The sequence below is a fragment of the Taeniopygia guttata genome, chromosome 5 (assembly GCF_048771995.1).
Source record: "Taeniopygia guttata chromosome 5, bTaeGut7.mat, whole genome shotgun sequence".
Taxonomy (NCBI): Eukaryota; Metazoa; Chordata; class Aves; order Passeriformes; family Estrildidae; genus Taeniopygia; species Taeniopygia guttata.
Genome location: NC_133030.1, coordinates 31,582,445 through 31,606,320, shown reverse-complemented (window position 1 = coordinate 31,606,320; position 23,876 = coordinate 31,582,445). Strand labels below are relative to the sequence as shown.

Sequence of the window (23,876 nt, the reverse complement as noted above, 5' to 3'; positions counted from 1 at the left end):
TATGTTTGCTTTTGTTAGGATACAATCTAATAAAATTTATCACTGGACATAACTAAAATTATATGTAAATATCATTGGGATTTGTTTTCTTATTTTTAGGGTTTTTGGCTTGGCAACGAAGAAATTTTAGTGTAGTCAATAGTATTGATTTCATTAGTAGTGATTAATGGTATTATGTTCTACAGAGCAAGTCCCTCATATTTTTTAAAAAAGTTTTTTTGGAGGCTGTGTAATACAAATCAGGAGAACTGCATCTCATGGGAGGATTAAAATTTAAACAAAATTACATTCCAAGATAAATTAAGATCTCCCCACATATGTTTATTTATTTTTTGTTTTTAACTGTGCTTGACTTCATGAGAGATCTGTAGACTCACTGCTTTTTACAGTATTTATTGCAATGTGGCTCTGGTCTGTGATAATGCTGGATATGGTTTCAAAAGTCCTTTTTCACTCTTTCTGTGTAAGACTGTTTAGTTTTAATGTTTATTCATTTAGAGTTGGGAAGTACTGGAATGATCATTGGCTGAGTTGAACTGTTGATGCTCAGTGGAAGCAGATAGCCTATGAATCAACCTTTTTTTAGGTGGTAGAGTTCTGCTGAGAACGAATTTGTACAATCTCACTGTAGAGAGAAAAGAAAACTTTTCTGCAGTGTATTTTGGCATGTCTGGCCAGTTCCTGCCAGGTCCTCTCTGAGCCCAGCCTGCTCCACGCTTCAATTTTGTTTGAAGAAGGTTGGCAGAGTAAAGAAATGTTTTCTGCTAAACTGAGCCCTTCCATACACTGCCACAAACCACCAGAGACTGCTCACGCAGGACTTCTTGTCGCTGCCAAAGGCTGGCAAACTGTGTTTGGCACAGATGTAGCAAACACACTGCTATGTTTGAGGGCATCAGCTCAGCTTTATTGTTCTCCTGAACTCACATATTCAAGTTATCAGTGCTGCAGGAGTGTTTTTGGACCATTTCTGTTGGGTGAATAAAGTAAATAGCAATAACACAACATTTTAGGAAAGTTTTCATAAAAAAAGTTAAAATCCAGGTTTAGGGAGCTGATCCTTGAAATTGCCTTGCCTGTAAGTTGATGCTCTCTTTGAGTTTACTCTTAGCTCATCATCCTTTGTGACTTCAATTCTCTTTTGTTTTCTAATTAAATTTTTTTTAATGCTGTCTTCATTGATGGAATCTCTTGAAAATTTGGATTCAAGCATTAGAATTCTGTTGGCAGCAGGAGAGCAGAGATACCTTAGAGTCAGTTGGTGAACTCTGGATAAATTTTCAGATGTACTACTTCCCTAAGCAGCAGACTGTGGAGTCTCAGCAGCCTCAAGTTTGTGCTTAGGGGTACTCCTGTGATTGAGAGGAAGCTGCCTGACCCGCAGTGTGACACACAGGGCTATAGAAAGCTCTGGGTTTTTTTGCATGCTATTATAGCTGCTGTAATACTGCTCTTGTTTCATAGAAAATCTCCGCTGTATGACAACTGCTTCCTGCATGCACCAGATGGACAGCCCCTGTGCACTTGTGATCGCAAGAAAGCTCAGTGGTATTTGGACAAAGGGATTGGAGGTAGGCATACCAGTTTTCCTGTCAGTATTTGAAATGCACCTCTCTCCCTCACTCTCCCTTCGTCTCCCTCGCTCTCCCTCGCTCTCCCTCCCTCTCCCTTCTCTCTTCTTCCTAACGGAGCGTGGATATTTTTTTTTTTGTATCCTTTCTTATTGGAAGTACTGTTGGGAATTCACTAGCATGAGTCTTACATTGTAGCATCGTTGTTTTAACTCTCCAATACAATTTGCCTTGAATATTTTCTCTTTGCCTTTATCCTTTTAGAGCTTGTTAGCACAGACCCTTTTGTTGTGAAGCTGCGGTTTGAGCCTTCAGGACGTCCTGAATCTCAAGTTGATTATTATCTGACAGTCAAAGAAAACCTCTGTGTTGTTTGTGGCAAGCGAGAATCCTATATCAGGTGAGTTGTTTGGTGGGTAGGAGAAAAATGCATCTTCTAAAACAGGGCTGAGGTCTGCATCAAGTTTGGCATCCAGAAGCTTGGCTAGTGACCTGAAACATTGTGCTTGTTCATGTCCTGGATGGGACACTGTTTGAGCGCTCTGCAGTTCTTTGGCTGTGTGAGACACCGGAGAGACCAGCCTTTCCTCTTACAGAGGCGGGAGATACTGATCCTAGGAGAGATCAAAGCATATGGAACATGTATGTGTTGCAGTTTGAGTGATGGGGGCAGCAGTGTGCTGATACACACTGGATGGGTGGCATACCCTTCTGAAAAGAGCTGTACTATTCCTTCCACTACTTAATCCTTTATTTTAGAAAGGTTTAGATGAGCCTGAAGCTCATGGGGTCAAAAAGAAGATTTTTCTCTTTGTCTTTTTGTCTGCTGCTGATTAGTTGACAAATATACTTCTCATAGTGCATTACTTGATTTTTTTTTTAATTTAAAGTATGAATCTTTAATTGAAAGTGATGAATTTTTGGAAAGGAAAAAAGAGAAATGCAGAAAATCTGTCGAGAGAACTACAAATGAAAAGAATAAAAATAATCACTTTCTGTACTACGTGTCCTGGTAATCTTACCTGGACTTTTAGTTTTAGCTGACCCTTTCTGGGGCAGCAAAAGGAAGAACTGGGGAGCAGCAGCTCCAGACAAATACAATGAGTGTCTGTTTTGTCTTCTCTAGGAAGAATGTTGTTCCTCATGAATACCGAAGACACTTCCCCATCCAGATGAAGGACCACAACTCACATGATGTGCTCCTACTCTGCACATCCTGCCATGCCATCTCCAATTACTATGACAACCACCTCAAGCAGCAGCTGGCCCAGGAGTTTGGGGCTCCAATCGGCTCCGAGGAAGGTGTGCGTCTCCTGGAGGACCCTCTGCGCAGGCAAGTGCGCTCGGGGGCGCGCGCCCTGCTGAATGCAGACAGCCTGCCTGACCCCCGAAGGGCAGAGCTGCTGCAGAGCATCAAGGACTTCTATAACACAGACACAGTCACTCCAGAGATGCTCCAGGCAGCAGCTGGTCTGGAAACCAGGTATAGCAAGCCCGTGTAGGCTGGATGTAAGGTTCTTAGTTGTTTATATTGCATTTCTTACTGGTTTCGTTTTTGTTTTTACTAATCTCCCCTCAACCCACCACTGTTCTCTGAACTGCAGCTTATGTTTCTTTCCCTCTTTCTCTTCCTCCTCACCAGTAATCTGTTTTTGCTCTTCATCTTCCCCTCCAACATTTTTATACTTCTTCTGAAGGACAGATCAGGAAAAGAGTCCGAAGGACAGTTATATTGGAAGTCTTCTCTTCTTCACTTACTCAAAGTTTCCCCAAATATCTTTTCTTAACAAGTGTCTCGTCTCTGCATGAAATGAGTATCTTCTTGTTATGCTCACTGTTGTTTGTAAAGTGCAGATGTTGTAACTCATAACCATCCAGGCAGAGAATTCAATGATAAGCTCAGCACTCTGAAGGCTCACATAATTCTTGCCTTGAGGAATTTGCAGTCTCCTGAGGAGCTTGTAATAGACCTTCAGAGCTTTTTTTAGTGTTGCTGTAAAGGGGAACACTTTCTCCATTCTGAGAAACCAGCTTTACAGTGTAACTGCATTCCAGAAAGCAATCTGGCATTGAAGCAAAGCTTCAAACTCTCCCTCTTGGTTAGATTACCCTTTGTCTGTAATTAAACTCTGCAGCTGAAAGTGTCTTCGGTGTCTTGCTGTTCACTGGAGGCAGATCTGGAGTCTGACAGTGGGCTTGTGTGAAAATAAATTGTGCTTGTGTCCTGGCAGGATCTGCAATGAGAGCTACGTGCCACATGGACTGAAGGTGGTGCAGTGTTGTGCTAAAGGAGGCCTGCGCTCTCTTATGCAGCTGGAAAGACGCTGGCGGCAGCATTTCTTGGACAGCATGAAGCCCAAACACCTCCCAGAGCAATGGTCAGTGGACCATAACCATGTGAAGTTGATCCAAAAGTATGGGGAGGATCTTCAGATCAAGCTGTCATGAAACTAACTTCCTGGACTCTGGATAGTGTCTGATGGACATATTTAGCTGAAGATGGAAAGACTGTTTTCATTTTTATGTCTCCACTAACACTTGGGGCCTGGGTTTGCAAAAAGGCAGGAGTTGATCTGCCAGATTTGCCAGTTAAAGTTATATTTGGCAGTTTATAGAGTTAAATCCATTGACTTGAACTTTCAGGTGGTTTGGAAGTTTAATCCTAATCTGTCACTTACTAGTTCAGGGCAAGAGTGATATGATAAAGGAGCTTGTCTTCTCAGAGTGACTATGAAGAATCATTTTCTGGCTCCCAGGATGTCTGATGCCTCCAGACCATCTCTCATAATAAAGTGGGTTCAGAGAAAGGCGACAAAAGCACAATAGATGAATGTTTCTAGATTTTTCTGACGTACATTTGTGTCCTTGGCTTTACCTTGAGGCCAGTAGGACCAGGGAGGTCATCCTTTCCCTATACTTGGCACTGGTGAGGCTGCACCTTGAGTGCTGGTCCAGTTTTGGCCTCTCAGTTTAGGGAGGACATTGAGGTGCTTGAGTGCGTCCAGAGGAGGCAACAAGGCCGGTGAGGGGCTTGGAACACAAGCCCTGTGAGGAACAACTGAGGGAGCTGGGGGTGTTTAGCCTGGAGAAAAGGAGCCTCAGAGGTGACCTTATCACTCTTTACCACTTCCTGGAAGGTGGTTGTAGTCAGGTGGAGGTTGGTCTCTTTCTCCAGGCAGCACTGACAGAATCAGAGGTCGCAGTCCTAAGCTGCACCAAGGGAAATATAGGTGGGATATTAGGAAAAAGTTTTTTACAGAAAGGGTAATAAAGCATTGGAATGGTTTGCCTGGGCTGGTAGTGGAGTCACCATCCTGGATACATTTAAAAAAAGACTAGATGTGGCACTTGGTGCCATGGTTTAATTGAGGTGTTAGGGCATGGGTTGGACTCGATGATCTTGAAGGTCTCTTCCAACCTAGTGATTCAGTGAGGGTCTTCTTGATAAAAATCTTTCTTTGTTTTCAGTCCAGTTGTATTCATAAGAGTTCTTTCTAGAGAAGACCCCCTGCCAGAGAGAGATTCCTTGTATGGAAGAAGTAAAGAAACCTTATTTTTTTTGCAGATTCTGAGCTATCCCAGCATTGCAGATAGACCTCAGCAAGTTTCCTGGTGGCAGGTGCCTGATGAGAAGTGACACTCCAGCAGTATGGAAATAGCCACATCCAGTCTTTTGTTAAACAGCTTCCAGTAACACAGAGTTTATAAAAAATGTTTTTTCTAATTCTGCTTGTTTGTCATAAGTAGTGTGCTCACGTGTGCAGGGCTGTTACAGAGATGAGGTGGCATAACTCCTGTGTCGGGAGTGTTGGAATGGAAGGATGCAGGCCTTTTAGGAAGAGCAGACACTGGAGGCAAGGAGGAAGTGTCACCTATATCAGTGATTGGTTGGAGTGCACGGAGCTCCATCTGGAGCGCAAGGAGCTCAGTCTAGGAATGGATGAGGAGTCCATTAAGAACTTATGGGTCAAGATTAAAGAGAAGGCAGGGACAGGTGACAAAAGGGGCTGCTACAGAGGAAAGACTGAGTAGATGAAGCTGTCTATAGATAAGAGCAACCTTGTGTTCACAAGGCCTAGTCTTCATGGTGGACTTCAGCCACCTCATATCTGTTGGAGAGGCAACACAGCAGGGCATAAGCAATTCAGGAGGTACCTGGAATGGGTTACTTTTCCAGAAAGCCAGCTGCATCATGGGCTGCATCAAAAGAGGCATGACCAGCAGGTAAAGGGAGGTGATCCTCCCCCTCTGTTCTGCTCTTGTGAGACCACCTGGAATACTGTGTCCAGCTCTGTGGCCCCCAGCATAATAGAGCAAGTCCAGAGGAAGACTAAAAAGATTATCAGACAGCTGGTGCAACTCTCCTATGACTTCTTACAAGGATTAATGGCTTTAAACTGGAAGAGGCTAGGTTTAAATTAGGAATTGGGAAGAAATTCTTTACTGTGATGGTGGTGATGCACTGGAACAGCTTGACAGAGAAGCTGTGAATGCCTCATCCCTGGAAATGTTCAAAGCCAGGTTAGATGGAGCCATGAGCAACCTGGTCTAGTGGAAGGTGTCCCAGTCCATGGCAGGCATGTTGGAACTGGATGTTCTTTAGAGTTTCTTCCAGCCCAAACCATTCAGTGATTCTTTGTATAGCACTTGGTGAGTACCTTTTCATACAGAAATAAGGACAGGTGTCTTAAAAGGGGTGAGAGGAGACAATTTAAATTAAAGACCAGAAGCTTTTAAGAGATTTGACCACACGTGTGTTCTGTACCTGGATTTGACATGTGTGGTTGTGAGCAGGTTATATTCTCGTCATGCCTGTTTCTCTGTCTCTAAAATGGGACTAATAATACTTAACTATCTCACAAGGGTGTTGTGAGGCTTAATTAATTCATGTTTTTGTAAAATGCTTTGAAAATATAAGCTAGTGTCTGCTAACTATTGTTGTTTTTTAAGATGTGCTGCTGTCTAACTTCCTTAAATATTCATGTTTTTGTGTCTGGTGCTAGACCTTAGTTAAAGATAACTTTTTAAAAATACACACTCCTTTCTGTACAATCCCTTTTGATGATTTTGATTGCATGAGATGAGTGTGCTTCTACTAAATGATGAAGCTATGCTCAATTTTTATACGCCTCTGTAAAGAAGTTTCGGTAAAACCCTTATCTTCACACTGCTGTGTATAGCGCAGTTGACCCACATTTTTTTGTAACATTTGGGCAGAATTCTGGACCTGCTGTGATTGTGGCTGAAACTGACCCTTATCAGATAATTCAAGAAATTTCACAGGCCAGGGGTAAAAACCCTGTTTGTAGCAGAGACTGTTTGAGATAAGTAGGAGCCGTGGAGAGAAATGGTACATTAATGCCATCCCAGAGGAGCTGCAATAGCAGCATGAGGATTCAGAGATTCCTGATGAATACTACTTATCACAGAGCTGCAAATGAGATCATTTTCATTATGAGGGCAATTTTTTCCCCTGTACCACTGGCAAGTCTTAACAAAAAAAGCATCTAGCCAAATGTGGTATGTCTCTGTGCTTATTCACAAACTTGATTATAATCCCAGCATGACCTTCCTGCCTACAGCAGCAGTTTGGATATAACTTTTTCTCTCCAAAGCATTTTGAGCATGTGTTCAGATAGTGCTATATCCTGTCTCCATCTGATTGAGGTGTTGAGAACTCTCTGCGTGACTCAGAGACTCCTTTTCTCTCATCAGGAGTACAAGGTGTCCATTTCACCTCTTAGTTCTGCTTTGTTTTTTCTCCCTTTGTTCTATACAGGAACTCCTGACCAAACTCTTTAATGGAACCTATTGGCTGACTGCAGGTCAGGTCTTTTCTGTTTGTGAGACAAGAAAGTAATGTGGAGACAAGAGCTGGACTGCAGATCCTCTATTTTTGAGGAGCCAGTGGTATCATTGAACAGGGTTTTTTTCCAAATCACTTGTTCAGAAATAGAAACTAGCAAGGCGAACTTCCTTCACAAATATTTTTAAAACTAAGATTCTTTGTTGTTTGTAAGATATCCTTAGCTTGCACAATTTTAATTCAGTCTGAAAGAAGAGGGGAAGCAATATATTTATTATGCAGAAATAGATTTGCTTTATTTTATTATGATTTTAAATTTTCTATTAGTCTATAGATAAAACTTCTTTGTATGTCTCCATTGCTAATTGTTACATTCTATAAAAATTTACTCTTTTACCAGACTTACCACTTTTGAAGTTCTCGTGTTCCTTTCTTGCATGCTTGCTTTTTCTCTTATTTTCCTTGGACTTTACCCAGTCCTTACGGGTCCATTGTTCCTGACAGTAGCACCTGGACCCCACCCTCGAGTTTCCCTTTCCAGTGCCTTCCCTGATTTGTGTGTCAGAGATAGCTGTGGAAGAGCCCATGCTGGCACCAATACTGTACTTCCAAGCAATGGGAAGGTGAGCTTGCTCAGGTATGTTTGAATGATTCAGGTGCTGTCCTTGGCCTGGTCATTTTGGTCAGTCATGGCTGCAGATCTACATTTGTTCAAATGAAACCTTAGGTTTTTCTCAGCCTGAGCATCCATCTAGGTTGCCCCAAGTATTTTATCTTAACTGGGACACCCCTGCACTTAACCATCACACACATCTGTGCAGGGGGAGAATTGGCAATGCTCTCTGTATGGGCTGGCTTTCACAACATGGGGTTTTTCTTTCTGTTGCTTGTAACATCACATTTTTAAGTTTGTCCAAAGGATGCTGCCAGAGATGCGGGAGAGAAATTTTGACTTTTACCTGGTGCATGGTGCCACCTGCCTCAAACTGGTCCTTGCAGGTTAGTGGGGAGCACACCACATCTGCTGAGATCCTCAAACTTGTCTTGGCTTATGAAGTTCCTGCAGAAATTGCTTCCATCCTTTTTGTTTCATATGTTTTGCCCATGTGAAACAGATGTTCTTCTGTAAGAATACAGCTGGGTACAAACTTCCAGAGACATACCTCAGGTGTGGGAGAAGCAATGCCCTTCCTTGAAGCCCTTCCTCTGTGGGCTACAAACTGATTTCCATCTTTCTAAACACTACAGTTTGTGTTTTTTCTCAATTTTTTCAGTAACTTAGACATTATTGCAAGATGCAGGATTTACCAGCTGGACAGCATTTCTGTTGGAGGTACAGTAGATGCTGCACTTTTGAGCAGACCATACATGACATATTAATTATGCTGCTGACAGTCTTGGCATTTGGATTGCCTTGGTTTCCCTCCTTTGACAGTCTCTAAAGGTCCTAGCTGTCACATCTGTGACTGACAGGACAGAAGACAACATATCCCTGTGGGCTTGCATTTTTCTCTGGTATTCAGTAATGGCAGGCATGGGAAGCTCTCTTCCTGTTGCATTTCTATTGCTTTGGCTCCTTAGGGAGTATCTGAACTCTGCACTGTGTGTAACATGGTTTTGGTGGGAGTTTTTCCATGAGGGCTATGTGGTTGCCTTGAGAAACACCTCACTGCCTTGGCCCCATGTCTGAATGTCTTGGAGGAACTTGGTCTTTTCACATGCAAAGGGAGCCTCTGTAACAAAAAAATCACTTGCTGTCTGCAGTGTTCTGTATGGATTTAGAGGCACCTCTAGTCTGAACCAGAAAGTCAATTCTCATCACTGTTTCTTGATCTCCTTCTTTTGGGCCTCCACAGCTGGCCAGACCTGTAAGATCTTCTTCATTCCCACAAGCTGCCATCCCCTTTGATGTTCTTTGGGAGTAGGGGCCATTACAAAGACTTTTCTCTGTTTTCTTCTTAGTACCATACTGTTGATATAAGGAGTTTTCCTTACCCTGAGGGGTACATTGTTCTGGAGAAAGGCAGAGGCAGTTTGAGCTAAATGCAAAGAAGATATAGCCCTGGGACTTATTAAAGGAGCCACAGCGAGCCCTTGTATTAGCCCTGCATCAATGGGGTTTTGTTCAGTGCTTTTACAGGTAAGGAGGGTAATGCAAGTGAGCCAACATGGTTAAGCTTAGAGGGAAAAAAAAAACCCAAAAGCCAAATAAACATGCATGGAACATAATTTCTCTTAATCAAAACATATTTCTCTATCACTGTGAATTCTACCATGAAGAGCATGCAGCTCTGGCAAGGATTTTCTGTGCCAAGGTTAGTGCTGCATCCTTTCTTGCCACTTAACTGTAATGGAACTTGTTTCTGTCTTGAATTAGCCAGTGTGATGCTACCTGGGGTCTCAGTGGTGTTGGTCGCCAGGAAACAAAGCAAAACCATCTTTCTCTTATTAGTTTCCTTTGCAAGCTATTGGCTAGGTTCAGCTTTGAGACGGGGGGACTAAAGAACACAGAAAAAAAAAAAAAAAAAAAGAGGATGGAGGCTTTTACTGTGAAATAGAGATGTCATCTTCAGATAACAAGAAGCCATTTTCTTGTACAGGAAAAATTTCGGCTTCATCTATAGATGGTAGGAAATATGGCTTCCATCTTTCTTTTCTTAAGAAAGCAAAAGATTGTGCAAAAAAGAAGGAAAAAAAGAGAAGGTGTTTATATATCTCGGCACAAATTTGACAAGCCTGTGAAAAGGGTACTAGGCAGCTGTCAGAAAGGCAGGCTTAAGAGAAAAACTGCATGTCCAACCTCCCTTCACAAAAACCCCTGCTGCTCTAAGAAGCTGCTTCACATTGTATCATGCTCTGTGGGGATCTGAAATGTATCTGTTTCACAGTGATTAACAGCAAGTCCGTTGCAAGTGATTGTTCTCTGAAAAATGTCAGACAGTACTTTGCATTAGCTGAGATCTGCCAGTTGCTTTTCCTTTTTCCTCTGTGCCATGACTCTGTCCAGGAGTTCTAGCCATAAATAAAAGCAGAGAGACTGTCTGACTGCTGGAGTGTGTGAAAATATGAGCGGGACACCCTTTCAGTGCACTATGAAAAAAAAAAAAATCATTATCCCTACTTATCTAGCAAGGGCTATGGAGTGTTCAGATCTGAGCTGTAAGCATGTATATATAGTTTCATGTCATAGTTTAGCTATTTAGATGATGTTTTCCATATGTTTTAAAAGCTTTATGCTATCTTCTGTCCCCCTCTGGTTCTCCTGTGATATATGAGTAGCAAGACTAGATGTTGTTCAGCTGCATGTCTCAAAGCATTGTGCTGATATTTTGAAGACCATCTCCATTCTACAGATACTTTCTCCACACTAGAAGTAGAGTCAGTCCAAGCAGTAAAATTGGAACTTAAGAAATCCTTAAAGAGCTCTGGAAACATCAGACTAGACTGTCTGTCTCTTGACAAAGTGTTTATGGAGAAGAAAACTGCCTTCAAGTACATCTTCTGTGCACCATAGGTGATGTTGAAAGTTAGATCCTCAAAAATACCCAAATACCCCTTTTTTCCCTACATTGCAAATGGGCACTGGGACTCTTATGGGCACTGGGCTCTGGCCCCATTGGCTCCATGCCCCAGTTATGTTCTGTCTGCTGCTTTCAAGGTTTCCAGTGTATAGTGAGATATTGTAGTGTGTAAGGCCTGCTCCGATTTTGGACAAAGAAGCCAGCAGGTGAGGTAAATACAGGTAGTTAAACATAAGAGCTAAAAAATGGGGGTTATCTGTATTTCACTCAACTGGAATAATCACCAATTAAAACCAGAAAGACTTCCTCCTAGCCACCAGCCTTTTGCTGGATGTGTTTCATTGCCAGCTGTATCCAGTCAGTGAGTTCACAGGAAAAGCTTATTCTCATGGTGGGCTGCAGTAGGGGCAAGGAAGAGAAATGGCCATAGCTAGTGGGTTGGCACTCAGCTACTAACCTTGATTGTCTCTTGGCCTGCCTTGCCCTAACCTTGAAGGGAAAGAAACAGCCTGAATGGGTTCTTGTCCTCATCACTGCCTCTTTTAATGAAAACTTGTCACTCTGGAAGGTGAGTTCTGTGCTCTGCAGGGAACATCAGTGTGGAAATGTAGCTTATGAGCAAAGTCTAGAAGAACCGAGTTTGTCTTGTTTAGAGAAAAAAATGGAGGGACAAAGAGGTAAATAAGAAACATGTTGTGCTGAAGAGGAGGGGGATTTTTGTGCTGTGCTTTCTAGTCTAGCTAGGACAGGAGGTTATTGTCTTAAATGTCAATGAAGGAGATTTGTGCTAGTCATGAAGAAAAGCTTCCTTACAGTATGCACTGCTTCTCGACACAGGTCACATTGCTCTCTTAGCAGCACACTGACTGGCTCCCCAGCTGCAAACCATCTGTGCTGCCCACTGACAAACCCAGAAGTGATAAAATCTAAAGTATTTTAGCTAACTCTATGCATGGATGTCCTGCTCCCCTACGTGCTATGTGCCCTTCAGTCACCTGCTGCCAAGACAGACACGCAGAGATTCTCTCTGAACTACTTTAATTAATATGTGCCTGCTCTGTATTTTTATAGCTCTTAAAAAGTAGCTGTAAATGGTATCTTGTATCAGAGGGAGGTGTTATATCACTGCTGTGAAGCTTGGCCGTGGCTGCTGCTGAGGAGATGACCTTGGCACGTGTTCCCTTCCCTTTGCTCCTCACACAACGTGTTAACACCACACTTGGCACTTCCAGTCAAATGCTTTAAAAAAGAACACAAAAGCCAAATTAGGATTTTTTTTTTTTAATGCCACTTAGTAGCTTTCAAAAAATCCCTGCTTCCTTGAGAAAAAATAAAAAAATGGACCTCCAGTCCTAAGCAAACTTTCTCTTCCCAAGTATGTGCTCATTTTTTTTAATCTCAGAACTTCACTTAGGGGAAACAATGGAGTCAGTAACCTCACTGACTCCAGAGAAAATAAGGATTTATTTTTCTCTACAATTACTGAGAGTTTGCTGGGGAGATTTCACCACCACCCCGTGAAATTAAATGGATCTGCTGTACAAAGAAACAAATTATGCTAGAATCAACATGCAAGTAAAGCCAGCATGATTTTCTCACTTGCATCCTGAACAAAGATGAAGGGGAAAGCCTGAAAAATACAATCAACTTGAAGGGAGTTCCAAAAGCTATGGGGTGCTGTGTGTTAGGCACACTACAAGAAAATTATGTATGATCCATGAGGGCAAGGGTGGACATGTAGGAATTGCTGTGATGGACTAAAGCCAAAGTCTAGTTAGTTCAAGACAGTTTCACTGAGCTACACTAGTTAGTAGTGTGAGCTACTCACTAGTGTAAAACTCCCTGGATAATTCATTTTTCATACTTCATGTTTTCAGGGTGAAAACTGACTGATAGTTCCTGTCAAATCTTGAGGACAGCTAGGCAGATTTTTTTTAAACAAGCCTCCTATCACCAAGACATGGGGCAGTGCCTGCTTTGCTGGGCTGAGCTGTATGGCCAGCAGAATTTAAATTCACCTTTCCCTCTCTAAATACCCAGCAGTGAGTAGACTCTCAATGAGTTGCCTGTCTGAAAAATGTTAGCTAAAGTGACTGCACTGTTTCTGCCAACATGAATTCCCGAACTGCATTTAGGGTTTGATGAGGGAGGAGAAAGTCCCTGATGATACAACCCTGCTTTAGTTTGCTTCAGAAAGTCTCCTGCACAGAGGAACTATCAGTTAGTTAATAGAACGTTTTACAAGGAAGAACTTCCAAGTCTTCACACGGAGTGAACTTCAAAGTATTCTATGCTCTAGCTGACAGTTTGTTTCTTTCAAGGATGGGGGGATGCAGAGAGCAATGGTAAACGTAGAGTCTGTGGATGAAATTATGGTGTTCAGGCAGCTTTGGTGGTAACAAGATATTTTGCATGTTTTAACCCCATAAGTTCAGCACTCTAGGTGTGCTGATTTGATAAGGAAGAAAGGGGCTTCTCCACTCTTCTTCATGTATTTGTCAGTGAATTGTGGTGATAGTGACATAAAAGGATGTTGGGAAACATAGTCAGAAACCTGTAAACAGACTTCCCAATTTCTATGTGTGGCAGAGAAGTAGAAACTCATTCTATGCGTGTTAACCTTGCTGCTCTGCTGATTGAACAGGAAGGAGACAAAAAAGGCATTAGAGCTGCTTTTGTGGTCCTCATTGCCCCTGATGAAGCTGCCTGCCTATCAACAGCTGCACTGTGTGAACAAGACACTTGCAAGGTAGCTGGATGATGAGCCAGCTGGGGAGAAGGACATTAGTGGCAAGGAGTCAGAGGAACAGGTATCATTTGTGCAGCTTGAGGAACATCATGGCTGTCTTCAGCAGTGAAGTACTTAAATGTCAGTGGTCTTCACTGACTATGGCCTGTTAATGCCTACTGATATGCATCGAGGGACCTATTTTCTAAGCTAGTACAGACCATCTGGAGAGGACCCTCTGCATGCATCTGTCTCTGTCATGATAGCCAGAAATTCAGATCTCATTCGCATAGCGTTAATTATTATTTTGATTGGAGGTGGACTTCTGGATGGTCTTTTTGTTTATCTGACTGAATGTGATGCTGTCAAGTGGGGGTGCAAAGGCCTGTTAGGTGTTTATAGCTCATTTCTCTGGCAATGTCGTGCTATAAACACCTTGAATCCAGCAGCTGGCTCCATCCTGAGGAAGCTGCGCTGGTTTAATGCTATCAGTGTACTAAAGCAGTATTGCTTTTGTATCGACAAGTACAGAAGTACAGCTCCTCTCTCTTTTAACAGTGAATAGTAGTAGTAAGTAAATTACATTTTTCTGACAAAAGAGACTAAAAGGCATTACATCTGTGTGTCTCCACCTCAGGCTCCGGGCTATGTGCATTTATGCACTGCTGGCAGCCTGGATTCCTGCTGAGACACGGCAGCCCAGTGCAAAGGCGCATGCTAGGGAACTGGGCACTGGAGTGTCACTGATCTGAGGTGGAAGGTTTCACATCACCAGGGGCCAGCAGGAGCAGAAGAATAAGAGGCAGTACCAGGGAATGGACCTCTTGACTTCAATCATTGCAGACCTCACAATTTCAGCTGTTGCTCCTGTTCCCTGTTAATTTCATATCAAGGATACCCAAAACACACACAATGAATGTAGGAAATGTATCACTGCTCCTTCAGGCAGCTCCCATGGAGAAGTCTGTTCTTGTTATTTCTAAATCCTCAAGTCCTTGAAAAGGGGGCTGCGTCAGTAGCTGCTCATACTTCAGCAGGTGGGGTGGTGCTAGGGCATTGCACCTCAAGTGCAGTACAGCTGGAAACAGTGTAACAGGACTGGAAGAAATTATTCCCAAATGCAGCAGAATATTTGAAGGTTGGGGAAGAGAAATAGAGTGAGATTGGGACATTTTGAGAAGACCAAGCTGCTGAACAGAATTTTCAGAGCCACAGCTGATCAGTCTTCCGAAATGGGAGGAAAGTTCTTTCCTTGAGGTGTGCCTCTTGTGTTCCAGTTCTCCATTTCTGACCTCTCTTGCATCCATAAACTATATTCTGAATCTTGCTCAGAGGTGTGAAATCTTGACTTCAATAAATCCACATCCAAAGCATGACGCATGGGCTAAGATCAAGAAATTACAAATTCGGTTCAGGTATCAAATTAAAAGTACCATCAAACCCTTCAAATCTCAGTGCACTGACTATAGCTCATTTATTGACTTCTGCTCAGACTGGGAGCAAAAAAAAATGAATATACACAGTCTGCCTCAGTTCAGTCCGTGGACAGTGCAGATCACTAATTTCAATGTTTTATTAGTGAAAGAACTGCATATGAGCCAAAAATGAATGACAGGTTTTTTTATTTATACTGTAGTGACTGGTGGTCTAACTATGGATGGAAATTTGGGTGAGCCCCAGCTCATGATGAATGAACAATGACCTAATAGTCTGATGTCATCACAAATAATTTCTGTTGCAGATGATTTTAGAAAACTTCAGATTTAGATTAATATGGTGCTAGTTGCACCCCAGATAGCAGATGATCTGTCATTATTTTTCTTCTCCCACAGGACCCCATATTCACCAAGTTTTTGCAAGGCACTTTATTCTGTTTTATCTGCAGTTAGAGCAATCCACTTTCTGTTCTGCCTCTTCTTCCTTACCATACAACTAACATTCATTCACTTTTGTAACTGGACTCCTTCCTCTTTACAGCAGACTTGTTCTGAAGCAGACAATGCTGTACTGAGTGTGCCTGGGAGAGGAGCAGCCTCCTAGATTTTCCTTGCAATGCATGGGACACCTGACTGAGGAATTCCTAGTTTTTTCCAAAGTCACTCCTCTGGTGAGCAGTTTCTTTTTGCACCTCTCTCTGAGACTCTGTGAGGCTGGACTTCAATTTCCAGATCCAACTGATATTTTTCATTGTGATTCCCATTTGACATTCTTAGCTTTACTGGTTCAGACCTTTAATTTCCCATTTCCTTGCATCACAGAGGGCCTTCAACCTGTGATATCTAAGTTTTCTATCTAAGGCTAGTTTTCTGCTAGTAAGCAGAAGGCACATCTCATCCTTCACTCTTGATCACGCTCTCACTTAGATTTTTATTTTTTTTTCTTACGAAGAACATGAAGAAGGATAAGGCAGGCAGAAGGAAACGGAAAGACATGGAGCATTTGTTTCTCCTTGCTTAGGGAGGTTGCAGAAGTTTCTGAGGGCTGGAAAGGTGTCAAAGCAAACTCATCCTTCAGAGTTTGTTGGGGGCCAAACATCCCTATGAGTCACATCTGTCCTGTTGAGCTCCTCCCTGCACATGTTGATAAAGAGAACCTGGTGCCTCCTTCCCTCTGTGTCTGCTGCACTCAGCTGCCCCTGGGGCTGCCAAGGAGAGAACAGCTGCCTCCCATCTCTAGAGACACAGGTACAGAGGCTGATGCTGCCCAGCTGAGGCAGGGACATGGCATGTAAGAGCCCATGAAGTGCTGTGATGGTGGAGTCCGAGCTTGCTCTGTGCTGGAGTTCAGACAAATCCTGCCTGCCTGGCTGAGCTGGCTGCTTGGAGCAGAAACAAAGCCAGGCAATGAAGCAGGAAAGACCAGTATGACACTTATGCACGGTAGCATAACTGTTGGCAGGCTGCGACTGCATGTGCTGTACATGGGGCTTTAAAGCTTGGACCTACTGATATGGTTATTTTTGTCTGTATAGATTTTACTACAGTAAAATAACCTTTAAGTATACCTCAGTATGCCATTAAGCGATATGGATATAATTGTTGCACAGAGCCCTTTTCATCCTCTGTCTGTGGGGAAAGGTATGATGCAGTGGACACATTTGTAAAGGAATTAGTTATTTGTTTGCTAGATATGGCACATTTCTTAGCTCTTGCTGTGACCTTCAAACAGAAATGGTTAGGCTTGCAGTGGTTCTTGGCTCCTGTGGGAGATATTTTCCTCGTCTTCAGCCAGCACCAGAGAAAGTGGTATCTGCTGCAAGCTTGAGTTAGACTTGAAACAAATCTAAGGGTGTGGAACACATGTGCTCACCTGTATATGGGTGTCATGACATATCTCTGCATCTGAAAATGCTGCAATGATGTGCTGAGGGTTTCTGCAGACATGTGAGTGTTCAAATCAGAGTACCACTACCATTCACAGTGCCTTAAGCATTTTTCTGCCATTTCCCACTCCTTTTTTTGGCTGCTGTGCTCCACTGTAACAGTTCTTCATTGCCAAACCATGCATTCAGGTACTGAAGATAATTACAAGATAAATTAAGGGGTAATTTTTTAAAGAGGAAAAATTTTTACTTCATAATTCCCATCCCCCCTTCTATGCCAAAGTGGTGGGGGTCATTTTATTCAGCACATCTAAAGCATTTACCTTTAGGGGAGGATAAAAATATTTCTCCGAAAATGTGAATATTTAAATAAGTATTTTCTAAAGTCAGGAAAAGGACACCAGCTTCATTTCTGCATGAGCTTCTAAAGAATTTAGCAGCATGCTTGTGGAAGCTTAGCAATACCTGGATTGCTGTTTATAGAGAGGAATGCTGCAAGGCACAGACTGCGTACCTTATTCTTCAACCAGAAGTGGTGAGATACTGAGAGAGTTGTCTGTGTGCTGCCCTGTGAAGCCTTCCAAGCTGACATAGCTGCTTGCTGGTCTGATGCAGATCAGCAGGTCTTAATGGCTGCAATTCCACCGAAGCTGTCATTTCAATAAATACTCTTTCCATCCTTGAAGTCTCCTTCACCCACCCCCTGGAAGTAAAGATATTCCAACAGAACACAGATGGAAAGGTAGAAAGTTATAAATATTTACCTGGACTGTGCTTCTGACATTACAGGGATGCCTGATGTCCTCTGAACTCCAACCCCTTTCCTAGCTTTTTTACACATTCTGGGTTCAAGCTGGAGATGGACCTGGATCCCAGCAGGCAGATTATGGCATCAGGCTCACTGAAATAGCATTGCAGTGCCTCTGGAGTTGACTGATCCATGACTCCTATTTCTGGCCTCCCTTCAGCCTGGAGTTTCTCATGCTTAGTGCCAGGGCTGGAATGTTTTGGAAACTTTTCCATTAATTATTCAAGCTATTTTCAGTGATAGAGCTTCAAAAATAAATATATTGTTGTGATTTTTAGGAAAGCTCAACATTTCTCATTGCACTCTATTCAAACCCATTCTGCTGTGCAGGGTGCAAGCTCCTTTTATGGGATGTGTGAGAAACTGGGTTGGATATTTTTCACAGGTTATTTCCCAGATTGTTGTGTTTTCACGTGAAATTCCTCTGTAGTGGAAGACAGGAGTTTCATCGTTTTGCCAGACGAGCATTTCAAACTGCTTCTCCTTTGCAGCCAAGAGGACTGTTACAAGCACTAACCTGGTAGCTACCCTGAGCTGTAAAAGCTTTGAATTTCTATGAGGATTAAATTGTAGTTCAAGTCACAGTCAGGGCTGTGATGGGATGCCAGTAAAGGAGAGCAAATTGTCCTCAGATTGTAATAAAAAAATTTTATTGTTAATTAATTCTGAGCACCAGAAAAGTGCTCTGTGCTTTACCATGAAGGTGAGAAATAAATCTATGTCCTAGAAAAGATGCAGCAAGGAAGTGAAGCAAATGACTTGGGGTAAAAAAAGGAGATAAGAAAAGTAGGTAGGAGGGAGAGCAAAAATTTGTATCAGGCTCATAAAATGAATCAGGTTGATTCTAAGTGGATCTTCAAGTTAATAAGTTGTATTAATAGTTATTACTACTTGAATATGTATTCTGTTTCTACACTTTTAAAAGGTTATATGAACTTTGAGCATTTTTCTGGTTGATCACTCCTGCCTAATTCTACCATAACTCCACTCCTCACTAAGGCCCACCTTGTCTTGTGGTGCTAGACAAGGTGGGTTACCTGGCTTAGAGGGGATTAATGGCACCATCTCCCATCCTGAATCCCAGCCAAACACTCTGAAGGCTTTCCTGGCTGTTACACACTGTCAAAGCAGATTCATCTTGCCACTGTTAGCCTTTTAGCAGATTTTTTTTCTCTTCATACTTGAAGAGCACAAGTGCAACAAACTGCCAATTACAGCTTATTGTGAAGTCTTTTCTATGCTTTCATTTTTGTTTAAAAAACGTGCTCATGAAAGCATGTTAAGATTACAGTGATCTTAACAGGACTTAAGACAATGTTTAATTGTACAGTTTAAAGCAACTGAAATCCTGGTTCCCAGTTAACTCTGTGTTATTTGTCTTAACTTGGGTCTTGTTTACATGCTGGCTGGAAACAAGGGCCCAGAAGACATTTCTGTCCTGGTCAGCATATATGACACCCTAGACACCTTATCTTCTGTTAAATGGAGAACTAATTGGCATCTACCATCTGTACCTATTCTGATTAGGCATCAGGATAAATTGAGGCACTCCTAGGGGAGTAATTTATGTGACTGGCCTTTTTATGGTGCCTGCAGCAGTAGAGGGCTGGAGACTACTTGAACAGTGTCTAGCTCTAGGCAGGGCATGATCAAGACAAGCTTTTGGACTTTTGGTGCACCTTGTGGTTCCCCAGTGGTGTCTGAGGCCAGGGATGTGGAGGGTGATATAGGATAGCAATATGGATTTTCAGAAGCCCACATGCTCACTCATGCCCTCTGACCAGTGTAAGAGAGCTTTTTCAGACAAGGAGAGTACTTCAGGCAGTGTAGAAATTTGGTCAGTGTAGATGAGTCATCAAGATAACATTTTTCTTTTTCTTTTCAACAGCTGTGTGGTGGAGGATGATGGCACACACTGTCATCTTGGCATCACAGTATGGGTGAACATCTCTCAGAGGTTTTATGGGGTAATATCTGGATCTGGATGAAGAGCATGGTGAGATGTCATGGTCACATTGTCAGAGGTGCCTTTCATCCATTACGGGGCAAGAACTTCAGCTCTTTCTCCCCATTGAAACAAATATTTTCCCTTGTCCCTCTTTTTCTTGAATTGAAATCAGGTATGAGCTGTGAGTTGTCTCCCTTCAATTGCTTTCACCCACTCCTACCAATCTCTTCCTGACTTGGAAGCAGACCACTGCCCCTGCTTGGAAAAAGATCAGGAGCTTCACCAGGGAGGGTGAGTGTCCAGCCTAGGGGTGGGCCAGAGGAAGGAGTCACTGGGTGACAGCAAGTTCAGAGAAAACCATCCTGAGATGTCTCGCCTCCTTTACACCCTGCTTTGCCCATGCAGGAGGAGCTCTCTGAAGAGTGATCTTTTGTGAAAAATCCCTGAAAAGTCCCTGAACTGGGGGTGTTCTTCCCTAGATGCAAGGTGGAGCTCAGCTCCTGGCTGGCTGGCTGGCTGTGGGTAAGCAGAGCTGCCTTTCTCTGAGCAAGTCTTCTCATCCCACCTCATCATCATAACATGCTACTCTTGTTTCTCTCTGGAGCATGACTGCTTCAGCCCTTGAACTCTAATGCTAATTTTCTTCAAATGTTCTTTACTAAACTCTGGATGAATTTACTCAGACAGTTTCCAGAGCCCAGACAGACCTTATGTTCATGTTTCAGATGGCACTTCCTTGCCTGGAGGCCACAAATATAGCAGACCTGATTTCTCAGATCAGTAGTGCTGAGAAAAAACCTTTTGGTGTTCTCCAGATGTTTCATAGTTGAAAGCTGAGCCATGTTTTAAGTCAGATGGCTGCAAAAACATGCACTATCTCGCCATAACTATAAAGCAGCCACAATTCATTTTTCTGAGGACAAATCTGGATGATGCTTGTCTTTCCCCCTGCAATAACTATCATCTCAATTTTATCTGGGCAATTTGAAACACCATGTGTGTTGTCCTAGGTGATGTGACCTAATCTGCCAGCCAAAGACAAAACTGGCTTCTCAAGAGCGCCTTTTTTTAATATTCATGGCATTAGATCTCTTTTCATTGAAGGTGATGCTGGTTAGGGCCTTGGTGTTTATAAAAAAAATAAAGTTCTCAAACCCCACACAAAATTCTCCTTGTAGTTGATTATATTACTCCTCTCGTTCTGTATCTTTTTTATTCGCCAAATACTTAGTTTATGTTTATGCTAAAAATCAGACACCAAGGTTGTCACGAGATTTCTACTGTACAAAGTTTGTCACATAAGAAAAGATTTAACATCTCTATGATGGAACTGAAAAAGAACAAATGTGGTGATAAGATCCCATAATTCTGCTGTGCGGTTTGAATAGTCTTGATTTGTTTAGTTTATTATATTATGTTTCTCAGGTAATTTCTCTGAAGACATTTATTGAATTAGTTGATGCTTTTGCAATGATCATCACAGAAGTATTTATTATCATTGTTAATGTTCATTGTATGTCTACTTTGCCAGTTGTGTGGTGTACAGATCTCCATGCCAGACTGCTTCTGGTATTCTTTTCTCTGATGGGCTGGTGCTAATATCTGCATGTAGCACTGCAGCTTACAGTATAGCTATACCTGAATGGAACTATTTATATTGTCAGAGATCCCTGTAGAATATAAGGTTAGAGGTGTGCTGTGTTTTAAAATAAATGTGGGATTCTGGAGCAAAGTTTGGTGGTCAAAGATTAAATAATTTCAAGTTCTGTCTGCAGAAAATGGAACCTTCAGTACCAATACCTCAGACCTGCAAGCTAGTAATCCTACAGTGGGTATCTGGGCCCTGGAGATGAAACATTGCTGCATTACTTTAAAAGCACGTGGAAGCTTGGTGCTGTGTAAGTACATGCTTTTTCTGCTGGAGCGGTGTTGAAGGTCCCGTCTCCTTCAGGTCATCTAGCTCTAGTGCCCCAACCACCTCCTAAACTCTTCTGCTCAAATAGGTCCCAAAGCTTAGGCAACATAAATAAAAGACCTCTGCAAATCTGGTTTGTCTGTTCTGAACTGGATCTGCTGGCATGGTGAGCTCCTCTGCCACCAGCTCAGAGGGTGGGTAACACAGCTTTTCTGGGCCCTTTACTGTGATTATGGGCTAGAGCAGACCTTCCCTGCCCAGCACTCTGAATGTGTTTCTGCAGAAAACACATTCTGCAGAAAAGACCCTGTTTTCTACTGCTGATTCCTGCAGGGAGAGGCGAGCAGAAACAACTGCTCCTAGGAGAAAGACCTCTTGACCTGGCTTCTGCCTGGGGCTCTGCTGAGGCTTGCCTACAGACCACTCTGCTGGTGTCTGAGACTTCCCTACACAGCACCCCTTGAGAGGCAACAGTGCTTGCATGGCAGCTTATAGGGTGTGCTAGCAGGGTGAGGGGACAACACCCAAGAAAATGAATGGCTGCAGTGGAAAAGGGAAGCAGCATGCTTGGAAAAGCAGGAGAAGGCAGTCTGTTTAGTTCAAGTCTTGGAACAGAGGATTTTCTCCTGTTTCACACAGTCTCCATTGCTTTTTGTGATTTGCTTTTCTGTTGTGACTCCCACCAAAAGGTGAGAAAAGACTAAGAAGGAATCAAGCATAGTCTGGTATGATCTGCACAGTGGCAAAAGAGAAGACATTCTGCTGGCTCTGCTGTCACATGAATATGAACACATCTTACTTCCTGTGTCCCTCTTCTCTGATTTCTTGGTACAGCTCCTCTGCTTCTCTTCATGTCCCTCTGCAGCCCAGGCAGCTGCTGGATCCAAACCCACACAGGAGAGCAGATGCTCTTTTTTCAGTAAGACTGTGAAAGAGATTGAAAATAGTGGGAGCCCAGCTTCCACAGGATGTGGACTGGGCAGCTTAAACTAATTATGTTTTTGTTGATCCCTTGGAAGACTTTGGTTTTTAAAGGTCTTAAACTTCCCCTTGCCACTGACTATGAGTAGTCAGCCTAGAAAGCTGTGAGACATTGACAGGTCATTGGGAAAAGTACCTAGGAGGATGTGAGATGCTTTCTAACATTTTCTTCATCAGGCATGCAGTGTGCTTTGCAGGGAGATTGTTGTGGAACCATGCTGCAGCCCTGGGAGCTGGTGGTCCTAGAAACAGCATTCTGCCCTGAGTGCCCACAGAATGAGTCTGACGAATGCATTTTGTATTGTGCTCTACTTCAAAGGGCAATTTAGTGGGGCAGGTTGCAATTACACTTAGAGGCATGTGGTCAGGAGGAAAGTAGGGCAAAATGTTATTTAGAAGCCCGGATGACATTTTCCATACTGTAATGCAAATACTCTGATCTCCTCATTGGGTGCCTTGGAAGCACCCACATTTTCTATCTAGCCCCATTATCAGGTGCCTTGGAACAACCTTTGTTTTCTAAACATTTGTTTTGCTTATAAGTTTTCTCGGTACCTCCTCCTGCTCTTGCAAACCTTAAAGCCATAGTTGCTCAGCAGCTGCACTGTGCCTAAGTGTCACTTGGTTTCACAAACTGCATGCTCTGTTGTTTAAGCTGAGCTTTAGCAGTGCCCTGTGATGTAGAATTGTATCATCTTTGCCTCTCCGCTGCCACGCTTGTCCTCCCGCAGGGCTTGAAAGGCCTCGAGGCCGTGGCACGGGCCCAGGTACATGGTGTGACTGTTGCTTGTGGCAGCGATGGGAGTGGGGGCTTGGGCAGTTCCATTGTCAGCCCAAGAGCCTTGCTCCCGTCAACCACCACAGCTTCAGCGGGAGATGGGCTCATCTCCATGGAGTGGGTGCCCAGATCCCGTGTGCTGCGGGCTGCCACGGTGTATTCGCTGGCCGCCTGCCTTACGGGCACGACTCTGGCAGCAGAAACACGAGTCCCAGGGGGCAGCGGCGCAGGAGGGCAGGCTGGTGCGCTGTCCCAGCAGCCATCTCCCGGGGCTGAGCCCGTGTCACCGCTGCCCGCCGCGGGGCCCTGCCGCTCCGTCCCCGCTCAGCTGCGGCGCCGAGCGAGCGCATCCCCCTCGGCAGCCGGCCCCGCTGCCCGCGCCGGCCGGGCCGGCAGGAGGAGGAGCAGGAGGAGGCGCGGAGCCCTCCGCCCCCTGCGGCGGAGCGGCCGAGGCGTTAGGACCCGGCGGCGGCGGCTGGGCGGCGCGGGGCCGGGGCC

At 43.5% G+C, this 23,876-nt stretch overlaps 1 protein-coding gene across 11 annotated transcripts in view; it reads left to right on the top strand.

Annotated features, from left to right (window-relative positions):
* EXD2 (exonuclease 3'-5' domain containing 2) overlaps positions 1 to 21,436 on the top strand; it is a 36,116-nt gene extending 14,680 nt beyond the window's left edge. For 7 of the 11 annotated variants that reach the window (XM_041716665.2, XM_030274466.4, XM_030274459.4 and 4 more), the window contains 5 exons: positions 1,465 to 1,571; positions 1,836 to 1,971; positions 2,698 to 3,054; positions 3,803 to 3,949; positions 19,645 to 21,436. In XM_041716665.2, the coding sequence (XP_041572599.2) occupies positions 1,465 to 1,571; positions 1,836 to 1,971; positions 2,698 to 3,054; positions 3,803 to 3,949; positions 19,645 to 19,744 (847 nt within the window). In that variant the 3' untranslated portion in view covers positions 19,745 to 21,436. Of the gene's footprint in view, positions 1 to 1,464; positions 1,572 to 1,835; positions 1,972 to 2,697; positions 3,055 to 3,802; positions 10,420 to 19,644 lie in introns of those variants that run through there. The other 4 variants (XR_012056339.1, XM_072930097.1, XM_072930096.1 and 1 more) reach the window with 4 other exon arrangements.
* Positions 21,437 to 23,876: the final 2,440 nt, after the last annotated feature.